The 14,370-nt window shown below is 44.5% G+C and overlaps 1 protein-coding gene across 16 annotated transcripts in view; it reads right to left on the bottom strand.

Annotated features, from left to right (window-relative positions):
* KCNMA1 (potassium channel, calcium activated large conductance subfamily M alpha, member 1) overlaps window positions 1-14,370 on the bottom strand; it is a 762,545-nt gene that overhangs the window by 206,166 nt on the left and 542,009 nt on the right. For all 16 annotated transcript variants that reach the window (XM_011928774.1, XM_011928767.1, XM_011928759.1 and 13 more), the window contains one exon: window positions 2,333-2,443. In XM_011928774.1, coding sequence (XP_011784164.1) covers window positions 2,333-2,443 — 111 coding nt within the window. The remainder of the gene's footprint in view (window positions 1-2,332; window positions 2,444-14,370) is intronic.

The following is a 14,370-nucleotide window of genomic DNA, read 5'->3' on the forward strand; positions in this document are numbered from 1 at the left end:
CGTGGCTCACTGCAACTTCCCAGATTCAAGCGATTTTTGTGCCTCAGCCTCCAGAGTAGCTGGGATTATAGGCATGTGCCACCATGCCAGGCTAATTTTTGTATTTTTAGTAGAGACAGGGCTGTGCCACCTTGACCAGGCTGGTCTTGAACTCCTGGCTTCAAGTGATCCACCCACCTAGGCTTCCCAAAGTGCTGGGATTACAGGCGGAGCCACCACGCCTGGCCTTGATGAGTCTTCATTTAAATCTCAAAACAACCCTATAGGAAGGTATGTTATTAACCCAGAGCTTCAAGAGGTTAATTAACTAAGCTATCTACTATAAGTCTGACATTGATAGACGTTAGAAATACAAAGGTGAATCCTAGCAATGGAAGCATTAGCAGCCAGGTTTTTTTTTTCTGAGACAGGGACTGGGGTGCAGTAGTGCAATCTTGACTCACAGCAACCTCTGCCTCTCAGGCTCAAGCCATCTTCCCACCACAGCCTCCAGAGTAGCAAGGGCTACAGGCATGTGCCATGTGCCACTATGACTGGCTAGTCTTTCTATTTTTTGTACAGATGGGGTCTCACTGTGTTGCCCAAGCTGGTGTCAAACTCCTGAGCTCAAGTGATCTGCCCACCTTGGCCTCCCAAAGTACTGGGATTACAAGCATGAGCAACCACACCTTCCCAGCTTGTTTATTCAAACTAAAGCAGTGGATGAGAGAAAGTGGCTGCCTATGCGAATCTGACCAGTCTTTCAGACCCATGATAAGTCATACCTTATTCAGAAGCCTGTCCGGATAATACCATAGACTGATGCTCCTTGAAAGAGATGTCCTCAGTCACTTCTGCCACCTGATCAAAATGACTTCAGCATCCCTTGGATAACACAGGGTCGATGTTGTCTCTAATGGTTGCATGTGTGTTCATCTTGAAATGCCCAACCCATATGGGGGCACAGCCTACACCCTACACCTCTAGTGAACTTTCCAAAAATGCTCAGCAGAGGATGGGCCACACAGCAGGTAATCAGTGGCTAAGCACTGAATGGAACCTGTGGGTACCTGCTCCTGTGCTAACATAGCCTGGTCTGTTTTTTCAAAGTTTGGAGAAATCAGTGCAGAAAAGAAAAATGCTAGTGCCCCAACATGGTGACAAGTCAGCAGTCTAGCATTCTGTGAGCAAATGCCAGAGGACGGTGATCCACAAAGCAGGGAGTTTGTAGGGAAGCCGACCTCAGTGGAACCTCAGAGTAGGACCGAGTGCTGGGTAGCCAGCATGTTGAGCCAACACAAACATGTTAGCTTTGTCCTGAACTTTTGCAATGTGGTACCAGGACTGGTCCCATGACAGCCCCATCTCCATAAGACAACTACAGTACCACATATGTCACCATAGTGGAGCCCCCTCATTCTCTCCATTCCTGGGGCAGACTACCTGTTACCTAAAAAGAGGATTAGGCAAAGTTGAAAACCTCAACATTGGGTAGAAGGGAGCTACCTTGCTTTCCTCCCCTGTAAAACACACAAGATAAGACCTACCTCCTAAGTGGAATATACAACCAAATATATGTTATTTTTCAGGTGGATAGCTAACACTTATTGAAGACTTACTGCATGCCTGACTCTGCTCTGCACATTTCATATGGATTAATTCATTTCATTCTCATCACAGCCCAACTAGGTAGGAACTACTATCATCTCCATGATTTATGGATGAGGAAGCTGAGGCACAGAGAGGTTAAGTAACTTGCTCAGCCAGTAGTTGGTTGAGTCAGGATTCAGATCAGGGAATCTGAGTCCAGAGTATGTATTTTTACTCTGTGGAGTAAATGGGAGCCTGTATGCACAGTGACTGGCCAGGGTCCCACGCTGGGGGTTCCTAGGAGCGGCAGTTGTTATTACTATTACCTTCTGTCCTGCTTCCTCTTAAGTTGGTGTCTTACTTGGTCAACAACTCACTTCTGCACTCCTAACGTATCCACACCATACAGCTAATCATCCCACTGCAGACACTGTGGACACGCCAGATTAAGGGGACAATGATGATGACTTGGACCCACAGTGAGCTCCCCTATTATTTCTTCCAGAGATAAACTCGGATGTGGTCCCAGAAGTGCCTCCACAGAGGCAAGCTCTGCTCTCATCATTGAACCAGTGTGTTGCTTCCCTTTCCATTGGTTCTGCAATATCTTCTCCAATGAGGCCAGTAGGGATCATGGCTTATTCAACTCTGGTCCCATCCCCAGTGCCATTCCCCCAAGATCTCCACTCTTATAGACATTCAGGGAGTCCCTTGCAGTGTGTGTGGTTGGGCAGAGGGTCTGATAGCAGTAGGAGGCTCTTACTTATGAAGAAAAACGATCTCCACATTGACGTCATCCCGGTCCTTATGCAGAAAGTCCTTCAGGAAGTTGGAAACACTCTCCAGAGTGATGTGTCCGCAGACCACAATGTGCCTGAATGGGAGAGGCCAGTTAGATCAGGCCAGGCGCCACGACAGGACCCCACATCCCACCCCCTGGCAAGACAGCAGAAGCCAGGCAGCTGCAGGGGAAACATTCATCTCCTCCCTCCGCCTCCATAAAAGCCCAGCTCCCATCCCCAGAGGGCAGTGAGGCAAAGCAGCGGTGCTAGCAGGTGCTCAGAGACTCCTAGACAGAAAAGGCATATGGCTCCTCACCTGATGCTGCACAAAATCCTATTAAAAGCCCAACCGTTTGGCCAAGTGGTTTTATGCATTTAACAATAAGTGACATTATGCTTGCGCTTAAATGCTGCATTATCAAGTCCCTTGCAGATTCATATCTCTCCCTTTCTGCCCACAAAGCGTACTCCGGGGAGATTTACTGTATGAGTCTTGGTTTATGACATAGAGCTTATCAGGTAATGAGATAACAAATCTTGCTGAAACGATGATTTTGTGTGTAAGAAAGCAGACTTTTATCAGGGTGGCTAATGTGCGGCCTGACACGTTATAGGCTCTGCTGGCCATAAGCAGTAAAAAGGAAATTTTGCATTTTTCCACTATAACTCCTCCGACAATGGGGGCATGTAACACTTTACAGTAAGTGAGCATTACTCAGGGCTAAATGGGGCTGGGATGCCTATGGAATGGAAGATCATGCCGGCTGACTGTGAGTTCCCAGAGGGCTGCTTCCTTAGGGTGCCTGGGATTTCCAGGAGAGCCAAAGGAATTTACCTCAAGATGGGGAGATGCCGGGAAGGGATGAGGCTGGAATTGCTCGCCTTGTTTGAGGGTGGTTTGGACTTCTCTTTCCGGAAGTAGTGGCTCACACGGAAGACATGAGCCCCTCTTCCACAATTGTTGAGACTGACAGTCCCTCCAACCGCTCTGGGCTCCTGGACCAATATGACTTTGTTGGCCACTTATATGTGCCACATAATGCGCAGTCAGAAGTAAGCATTTGATGCAAGAGTCAGCCACAAAACAAAAACCCGGGGACTGACTGTGGAGATAAAAACCACTGGCTTCTAGTGAAGAGACTGTACGTAGCAAGAGGCTCGACTCCTGTCACTGTGCCCCCCAGGCTGATAGTGACAGAAGCTGAATCTCTAGCTGCACGTTGAGACTTGGGCAGGTGGTGAACATGCAGCATGGTAATTTCCTGGGTAAAATTTAGAATGGCTATGTCCCTTGCACTTCATAATTGCTCTGTGCACATTCCAATAAGGCAGAAAGCTCATTGGCTGGAGGTGGCTCATAATAGGAGGCAGTGATGATGGCTTATGCAATGTTCCATTAGATGCCATTATAAGAGCCTGCCCTTTCGTTGTAATTTGGTGCTTGACTAAGTATGTGAGAATAATGCAGTAAACTCATTGGTGAAAGGATAATGATGCAGAACAAAGAGTAAATCAATAATATGCACGATGCAGTTAATAATATCACCATTATAGACTGTTATTGTTACGGTGGTGTGCTTAGCAATCAGGCACACAGCAGCCACCAAGGGGAGGGAAGAGTGTCAATGAGCTACTTCAGAAGAGACATCTTAACATGATCACTTTGCTCTCCTGCTAGGTTGATGAAGGTCCCTTAGCCACCCATCCAAATTTTATGCCCAAAGCCCATATGACTAACCCCCTCATTAGTATATGGTGAGTGGTATGAGGCTAATATAGTGTAACACACAGTATATCAGAATACACAATATAGATTGAACACTTGGATGATATGCATTTTATCATATATTTTTAAATGTTTCTTGTGGCACATGTACATTTACATGGACAAAATACTTCAAATAAATTTGCATGTTCGGAATAAGATTTCAGACTTTGAATTTGCCAAATATGTTTGAAGTGAATGAGAAACAGAATTCCCCTACTGACCTAACTTCCTTGCAACTGACAATAGGGCTACTTTGCCATTCTAATGTCTTCTGTGCATAGACTTCCAAGATTAGGAGCAAAGCCAACGTGAATCCAATGCGTGGGTATCTCCACAGGACAGATAGGTGGTTGAGGCTGTTCTCATCACTTGGATGTGAAAGTAAGCCAGATGTGATTCCCTGCTCTGAGACCAAGGGTGTGGGCAAGGTACTTATTCCCATTCAATGCAGGAGGAAGCTGAGAGGTTAAGACCATCTAGCCAGCCTCCTGTGCCAGGCATTGTAAAGTTCAAAGTTCTATACCAGCATAAGCCTGGTTATTACTCAAAGCTAGACTCAAATCAATGATAGGTCTGGGGAAATGCCTGAACATTCATTCTTCCTACCCAGAATGCAAAGAACTGAATGAACGTCAGCCAGCATCCCTCCTCCTCTCCTGAAATCATTCATCCCTAGGAAAGATGTGTGAGAAGTGCAAGGGGAAAAGATGAGTTCCCCCCTCTCACCTTTGAATCAAAAGCTCAGCTGGCTGATTTATTCAGCCTTAGAAAAAGTCAGGGTTCTCTTCCTTGAAAATGTGCTGGGTACATATAAAATATATTCCAATGCAATCAATATTATCCCTTAAGCCTTTAATTAACTTTCACTTCTCTTAAGAAGTAGACAAATGTTGGCAAGAGCGAGGAGAAAAAAAGGATTGACTTTTTTCATTTGGTGCTAGCTATCCAATACCATTGTAGACAATTGAAAATATATATCTGTTAGCCACAGCGTGATTTCTGGGGTGGAGAGCTGTCTTTATCAAAAAGGGAAGAAAAAAATCTTCCTTCAATGTAATTGGTATTTTTGCTCAGAAAAAAGCGAGATTGATTGAAAGCAGATTGCCTTTTTGCCCAAGGAGAGTTATTAGGTACATTATCATGGCAACCTTGGAGAACCCACATTGTTCCAATCTGTCCTATATCTGATTTGAAGATTTATGGTCTCCCCGTTTTGTGCCAATAATCATTTCCCTCCATTTTGTTTTCCATACAGTGAAAGTTATCAAGGAGCCCACATATTGAAAATGTTTGAATGCAGTTAGAATTGATGGATGGGGAGAAGCTGCCTCTAACTCAGCAGTCGGTATTAGGAGATCTGCTTCTGCCAGCCTGTGTCTGAGGAGGGCCCTGCAAGAGCATGAGGGATGGATGGTGAATGGGAAACATTTATTTACCAGAAATATTTTCGAGAATTTTGAAGATTCTAGGGCCATAGTTTGGGGAAGGATATTATTGCAGGAAGAAGAGAACTAGAATTTATTGCATCCTCAATTATTAGAGATATCATCAAAAATATGCTAATATAGAGAGCAGGGTGTGACCTCATTGGAGGCAGAGTAATGGTTGTTCACGGGGCATGATTTGAAGAATGCCCAAAAAGACCCCCATCCAAAGTTATCTCTGTTGGGTTCCATGACACCTACATATCTACCATGTGAGATTCATACTCTGATAGCCCTGTGTTTACTCAGCTCAGACACTAAATAACTAAATAGTCGTGGACAATGTAGCAATTTTGCATTTACAATTAAAAATCCAGAGCCTTTGAGGGGCCAGAGCTAGTGCCTGATTCATGAAGTTATCTTGATATCTAAGGAGATGATACATGGAAGGGCCAAGTAATCTGACCCATGGTAAGCACTATAAAAGGGTAAGTGCCATATGATATCTGTAAATTAGGATGTAACCAATATAAAGTATTCTGTGGCCTATGTAATCCCACCTAATCCTTCAACAACCCCTTGTTCTCACTACCTGAGTCTCTTCAGATAACCTCTCTGAAACTCTTTGCTTAAGTCATATGCCTGGCGTCTCACAGCAAGTAAAAGTGACTTGCCCTGGATGCAATATTGGTCTCCCACTTCAGTTCCCATTAAGATGAAGGTGGTGGTGGAAAGGGCAGAGGCTTGTATATCTCAGCTGCTGCTCCTTCAGGGCAAGCAGAGATGGACCCACAGAGGTCCTCCTGGATACGTGGTGGGGTGGATGTTGAAGGGAACCTCCACCAGCCAAGGGAGAGGTTTAGTCTGGGGACTGGAGTGGATAAACCATCACAGTTTTGCAAGATCACTAGAGTCTGACTGGATAGGCGGTATCATGATAGTCTTAGCAAAGTCTGATTACAGGCAGAAATCACAGGTCCCACTGGTCAGGAACTCTAAGCCAAACTTAACTGAAGCCATATGATTGGGGCAAGCCAAGGGGCTGCAAAGTAATGCAAATGTCCATTCTATTTTATATTTTATTTTATTTATTTTTTAGAGACAGGGTATTGCTCTGTTGCCCAGGCTGACTGACGTACAATGGCTCAATCATAGGTACATTATCATGGTAACCTTGGAGAACCCATATTGTTCCAGTCTGTCTTGAACTCCCAGGCTCAAGTGATTCTCCTATCTTAACTTTCTGAATAGCTGGGATTATAGGCATGCCACCACAGTTAGCTAATTTTCTGTTGGTTTTTGTAAAGATAGGGTCTTGCTCTGTTGCCCAGGCTGATCATAAACTCCCAATCTCAAGTGATCTGCTCACCTCAGCCCCCAAAGTGCTGAGATTACAGGCACGAGCCACCGCGCCCTACCTCAAATGTCTATTTTAGACATGTCATGTACAGCTCAGGACTTCCTTACCAGCCTGGAATCTAGAAGATAACAAGAATCTTAATGATCCATTTACAATGGGGAATATTTAGGAAAGTTCAGCTATGAAAGTAGCTAAATCTCTCCCCATCTATGGATGTGGATCTGAACTTTTTAAGACCACCAGCAATCATCCTGACCAATTTCTACAGGGCCTGACTGCTCAGTTTGTGAAGATGACCAATAGACCTCAATCAATAACCATTTCTAATCTGATGAGATTTTGGTTTTAAATGCTAGGTCTGGATCTGTAAACAAATACTTCTTGGACAAAGGTAACATAAACTAACAGGTCATGGCTGAGAATAAAAGATCCACCTCAGACACACAAGGAAGCATCTTCGATGGCAAAATAGTATCCAATGGCACCTTCTGAAGAGGAATTATTCATCCAGCGTGAGCAAGTAGTGCCCTGTGCTGGGTCAGAGCTCCATAAATATGGGCAGGGTTAACTGAAAAGGGCAGTGCTGGTGGGTCATGGCGTTGGAGGGGTAAGGATGACTTCATGAGAAGACTGTTTGATGATTATGAACACTATTGAGGGTCACCATAAATTTACCAGTTGCTTATTTCATGTGCATATCTTCACTAAATATACATGGGTGTGCTTCTCCTGCCATTTAAACATCGCCGCCTCCAGAATGAAATCCCACACATTTTCAATCCCTCTACTCTTTTCTTGGTGATGGGCCAGGAAAGCCTGCATGCCCAAGTTGAGCCAGAACTTCAGTTTCAGAGCTCAGTTCCACAAGTATACAGGACAACCTAGGGGGAGTGACTTAAGGCAGAAGGCAGAAGAGAACAGGAGGGCACTGAATGAGGCACCCAGAGAGCCACTGAAGATGACTTTTAGGTCTATGACAAAGAGCATCTACATGCTTTTCACAAGCCTCGGATACTGGTTCTTAGAGCCAGTATCCTTTGAAAAGGGAAACTGTGACCATGGAATAGTCACCAATGGGCCCCCTCCCATGTTCTTATGTTTATCTCAGCATCTGAATGAATAGCCCTTGGCAATTGTTCAATCTAGCATCTTTCTTCTCTTTGATGTGGAAACAGGTTGCAAGATGAGCGCCAGATCCAGAGCACAACACCTCCCTCAGTTTCATGCCTTCTGATTAAAGAAAGCAGCTGGCGCCAGGGAGGACACCCTAAGCTGGGAATTGGGAGATTTTGGGGGCGAGTCCTCAGTGACCTGGGGCCAGTCACTAAAATGAAGAGGCCCAGGCTGACTGGGCTGCACCCATCAGACACTGATGAATCCTCGCACAGGGCTCCAGTTCTCTGTCCGACCTTAGTTCACACCATCATCATACCTTGTCTAGACATCTGCAATTGCTTCCTAATTGATTTCCCTATTTATTCTCCCCACTGCCCCCAACCATTCCCACACTCCCTCAAAAAAGCCAAAGAGAAGGGACAGCAGCAAATCCTGCTGCAATCAGGTTCTGCAAGGGTGGGGAGGCCTTAGATCTTTCTTTAGCGGAGCCTCGCTCTAGAAAGACAATGTAAAATGCACAGCTCTGGGCTGTTTATTTTTAAAGATACTATATCCATTTTTACTGGAACAAGTATAAAGAACTTAAAAAACCCAGAGCTATCCTGTCACAATAAATCAGACAGAGTAAATTGAAAATCCTATACAGCTTTCCCTGAATACATTGTGCTCACTTTGTCAAAGAGGTAGATGAAATGTGGCACATATTGATCTAGATGTCTCTGTAAAACTATAATATTTATATCAAATACATATGCTAGACTCTCTCTGTCTTTCTGCTAAGCCTTCTAATCATGCTTTCCTCATCCTGCTCCTCCCAAAATGCATCTCACCATTGGTAGCCCCTGACATGATGGGAATGAATTTTAAGAAGTACTTCTCAAGGGAACCAGCAGCACCGTATCATACAGGAAGCAGGGTGTGGGGGGGTTAGAGACCCAATGACCCAAACTACATGGTGGTTAGCACCAAAGCTTCACATTTGCCCTGAATACATTGTGCTCACTTTGTTCACCCTCAGTTGACCTTGACCCCTCTGTGTCTGCATCCCACCTCTCTGTGACACTCCTGCAAGCTGGGCTTTCCTTTCCTTCTCACTTGGTAGTGCTTTTCTTTGCTACTTCGTCTTAATGCTGGTTTCCCTGATTTGGGGCATGTCCTTCAGGGTTACTGTTTCCCAGCTTTTCCCTTGAGGCTCAATCCCCCCTGCCAAAAAAAAAGACTAATCCAACTCCCACCTTCCCACTTCCTCCTTTACTCAATGTCTCAAAGGGACTGTCTTTAGTAAAGATAGGGGAGACATCATGGGCAAATGAAGCCTAACTCCAGGCTGTGCTGCCTCATCCCTCCATCCTACCCCAGGACCTGGCTTGGAACCCCTGAAACCTGCTGGGCTTTCAAGAACTATTTGTTAACCAATGGATTGGTTGACAAAGTATACATCTTGGAGACTCTATCCCATGGTAAGTGAGGAAGAAAATTAACAGGTAGTTCACTGCAAGCCTGTTAGACCATAGGCTAGTCCACCACCCTGAATCTACTAGCATAATTCAAGTTTGTAAGGGAGCTGTATACATAAAGAGAAAAATAAAAACAAAGCAAACGAGAGTGTGTATGAGTTCCACCATGCCAAACCCTGACTATCACCATTTCATGTTAAAATATTTTTTTTAAAAAAAGGAGGTTCAGCAATAAGATAATTTCCTACCCACGGACACATCTAGTACTTTGCTAATCACAAAGGAAGGAAATGCATTATCCCTCCTAGTGAGGAAGTGAATAAAGTAATCATCTTCTCCAGCTGTCAATGGAGCTCTTCTGGATGTGGAGGCTGTGTTGCTCTTTCCCTAAATGGAGCAGAAGTCTGAGCAAATAGATCCCAACAGTGCAGCAAAGGCACCTCTAAAGCAGAGCCCCAAGATCAGAGGACAGACAACTGGCAGCCCCAGTGGGGAATACCAGGACATCCTACCTGGGCCAGAACTTTGCATCTTATCACACGCAGACAGTCAGAACCTCAGCTACCCTTGAGGAATCCATGTCTACACCTCCACCATCCCAAATCATAGTTAGACCTCCATAATTAGACTGTGGGTGAGAAATGATCACACATATTTTGTAGCTTGTAGCCTACATGGAGCCTCAGTCCAAGTCTTTAAATTCTGGGAAACTCAGTGTAGGGGACATTGGTGGATTTTACCTGTCCTGCATACACCCTCCCTTCTGTGGACAGTACCTCATTTTAATTTGGGGAACTGCTCCTCCCCACATTAAATACAGTCTCCCAATTACATACAGTCTTGGGACCTTTAGTCATGGTTTCCTGCCCAAGTGAGGCCAATCAGTACTTTTAAATCTTGGATGAACTGACACTAATCACAGTGGTCGTTGATTCAACCTGATGACAAAACCCTGTAATGACTGCTCCTGAGTTTCCGCTTCCTCAGTGTCAGAGCTACGCCTCTGGCTCTTTTCTGTCCTTTCTGGGATCTTGCTCTTCAGTTTTTCATTGGAATCTCTAAGGTACTCTAACCTTTAAAAAAAAAAACAAAAAACAAAAACATGTTTTCTGCAAAACAAAAAACCAAGTCAGCAAAAAAAATAAGTTTCTGTTGCCTGCAACCAGGGAATCCTAACTGGTAGACTTGTTTACCTTCACTGTGGTTTCTCACCTAATTGTCATTATTACCTAGTATGCAAGTATTATCATCACCATTTAGGTTTCTTTCTCTCCTTTCCTTTCTTTCCTTCCTTCCTCTCTGGAAGGAGAATTCTGCAGATATCTTCAGTAAGCAATTCCACAGTTGCTGAATCCTCACAAACTGCACTGGTTCTTCCTATGTCTCCCTCCCCAACACTCTCACCCCTCTGCATCTTATTCATCCCATTACTTTAGACTTGGAGGCCTTTGGCCATTTTAAAATAAGTCAGGTCTTCCCTTGACCTGACTCTCCCAATGCTAGATGGTTCTCTGCTCTTACAGAGAAACAGGGAGCTGAATGGCACTTTCTTTTTTTCAAATCAAAGCAGATTTGCCTGTCTTCACTTGATAATGCTGCTTCTATACAAGCAGAGACTGAGAGAAGACTAAGGCAGGCAAAGGTCAGCCTAACTCTTCAGGGATGAAGGTGGAATAGAGGGAGAATGAGTCCAAGCAAAGAAATGGCTCTGAATTTGGCCCACAGAGGGATTTGATTTGCAAAGAGAGATCCACCTGCCTCCCTAACTCCCCTGGTGAATCATGTATCATGGTCCTTGAGCACACACTGTTGGGACTGACCCTCCCATAATGACAACAAACTTGACATATCTCTGCCTTGTTCTCCAGCCACACCAAGGGTGTTGCCACAGCCAGCATAAGCTGGTAGCCATTCACTCTGTAGACCCAACATACTTGCATAGGCCCCAGCAGACCTCCAGCATCTGTTAGTCACACAGGGACTGGAAGGAGCTACAGGTTAGAAGGTGGGTGGATCACCTGAGGTCGGGAGTTCAAGACCAGCCTGACCAACATGGAGAAACCCCATCTCTACTAAAAAATACAAAATTAGCCAGGCATAGTGGTATACACCTGTAATCCCAGCTACTTAGGAGGCTGAGGCAGGAGAATCGCTTGAATCCGGGAGGTGGAGGTTGTGGTGAGCCAAGATTGCACCATTGCACTCCAGCCTGGGCAACAGGAGCAAAACAACTCCATCTCAAAAAAAGGACAGAAAAAAGAAGGCATGATACAAGGCATGACAGGCCACAGCAGGACCTTTGTGGAGTCTGGAAAGGAGTGGACCTCGGGATCACATCAGCGGATTCCCAACCCTCCCAAATCTTTCTGCACTCCTCTTTTACTGGGTCTGTAAGCTTTTAGGTGAACAAGGCACTCTGCTGTTACCTATGCCCTCCACTGTTCCAATGGGTATGTTCAACAATGTGAATTATCAAATGCTTTTGGGAGGCTTCCCTCTAATGTCTCTTGTTTTCATGATTATTTTACACTTCCATGATTTCAACGAATAAAATTCCTGAAAAAAGAGTATTTCACTGGGAAGATGCTCCTGCATACTCAAGCTTCTGTTTCACTGCCACTGCTTCCTTGGGTGGTACTGATTGGTCAGAATCTCAGATAAGCTCCAGGAGAGCAAGAATTACATTTTACCTACAGTACCCAGCACAGAGCTTGGCACGTGGTGGGGATTCAAATTATTGTTTGTTGATCCAATATGTTAGAATGGGAGTTTTCCTAAGGCTGTTCTATACACTAGCTGACATTTGCCTTTGGAGTCAATGGCTAAGGTCATATAAGCTCTTACTGAGATGGGCACATATCTATCTCTGAACTACCTCCATGTCCTCTTATTAGAAATGTACAAGGAGAGGAGATAGAGATTACTTTTACACCAACTGGTACCCACATTCGGAGCAGTCCCTGTGGTTCTGTGGGTGACAGCAGGCCATTGTGATGCAACACCAGTACTGGCTGTGGAGACTGGAACCCTTGGGACAACAGAATCAGATTTCTACAACTTTCACACTGTATTAGCCTCCATAATGTTTTAATAAAAAGAGACACTGGACTTGGCCAGTTAGGAAGTTTCCTGGTTTATTTTCATAGTATGATGACCGCAGCATGGAAGGAACCCCAAATCTACCAGGAACCATTTTGCACAGCTCTGGAAAGAAGTCCAGCAGGGTGAATGACTTGGCATGAAGACAGAAAACACGGGGCAACCTAGTCTGGGATGGCTGCACTTGTTCCTGAGATTCTGAATCTACCCGGCAAGGATTCATCCAATCAAAGGAGCCATTGATCAGAATTTTCAGCAATTATAATTTGAGAAATCATATTCAAATTATTTTTTAATAGAAGAAAGAATACTTGAGAGTGAAAATCTAGGCTTGAATATGACTTTTTTTTTTTTTTAAGGTACACAGTTCATCTCCCACCTACATTTCTATTCTTGTTTTCAGAACAATAGCTGGAACATTTTGCTAAGTGTGTGGAAGGGAAGAGTGACAGCAGGAAAGGAGGGGAGCTTCATTCTATCAGTATTATCAGGAAATTGATTTAATATGCTTCCAAGTCTCTCTAAATAGAGCTTCAAGTTTGAAAGGGACTGAAGATACAGCTTAGAGGAATCCAAAACAGATGCCAAGAAAGAAGTGCCCACATCCCACACCCACCAAGACCTCTCTCATCAGGAAGGGATACCTAGCACAACACATCAGAAGATACGGCATCTAATGACAAGCACTTTGGGTATCTACCCCTCAGTACTGCGTTTCAGAAGTAGTCAAGAGGTCATTTTTCCAAAGTATTAGGGCAAGCTCATTTTTTGTTTTCCTTGTTCCCAAGAAGTTTAATGCTAATCAAAGCAGAATGGCTAATCAGTTCAAGATGTTCTGTCAACTTGAATTATCTATTTGTCTTCTTATTTACTGTATCTGTCTGTCTACAGTTCTTCATATCTTTGTGAAGATCGGTTATTGGGGCCTGTGTTTCCTTCTGACTAGAATCACTACCAGATGATCCTTCCTGGTGATATGTTGATGATTTGCTAATTTATGGCTTTAAAATCTAGGAATCCAAAGACATTGCTAAGGGGTTCAGCCTGGGGAAGTCATGTGGCTCATGCAATGAGGGCTGAATGGCTACTTGATGAGGGATCTAGGTCTGCGTAGGATGCAAAGCTTCGGTCACATTTCGACCAGAGCCATGTCTGCAATAGAGAAATCATAAATGACATTTTATAGGAAACACCCCTTATGAGAGCAGCCCGCCCCTTGCAGGTGAGGAAAAGTGAGAATGACTGTTGCCCAAGACACAAGTAAACGGGAAAGGAAAGGCCTATGGATCGGGCCAAGTCAGTATCACATGAAATCATCTCAGGTCCGATTCCCAAGTGCTAGAAGCCATGCCTTCCCCAAAAGAGTCGAGAGGGAAATGGTGTGGTAGCAAGACTCTCTCAGAACCAAGAGAAGAGGTTTTAATAAGCTCTGAGATTGGACTCCCCAATCACTCACGTGGCCCAATAGTACGATGTGTAGCTCAGAACAGCTGTGGTATATTTGGAGATTTTTATGGATGTGTAGAAATGCATCTGTCCCCAGTGCCTGGTGTGTAGCAAGCCCTCAGTAAACACAAGTGGAATGGATGGACATGAAGGCGTGACTCACGTTAATTCCTTTAAGTTAGGTTGGGCTGCGGGGCTGCAGATTTAATGAGTCTCTGTAAAGAAACAATCCATGCTCTGGCACAGTAGACAATTTAAAATTCCAAATCCTTTAGAAATCAGTCTAGAACCCTGCTGGACAAGACCTGAGTGTGGTGGAGGAAATGGAGTGGAATTCCATGTTGATACA

The sequence above is a fragment of the Colobus angolensis genome, unplaced genomic scaffold (genome assembly GCF_000951035.1).
Source record: "Colobus angolensis palliatus isolate OR3802 unplaced genomic scaffold, Cang.pa_1.0 Scaffold12, whole genome shotgun sequence".
Classification (NCBI taxonomy): Eukaryota; Metazoa; Chordata; class Mammalia; order Primates; family Cercopithecidae; genus Colobus; species Colobus angolensis.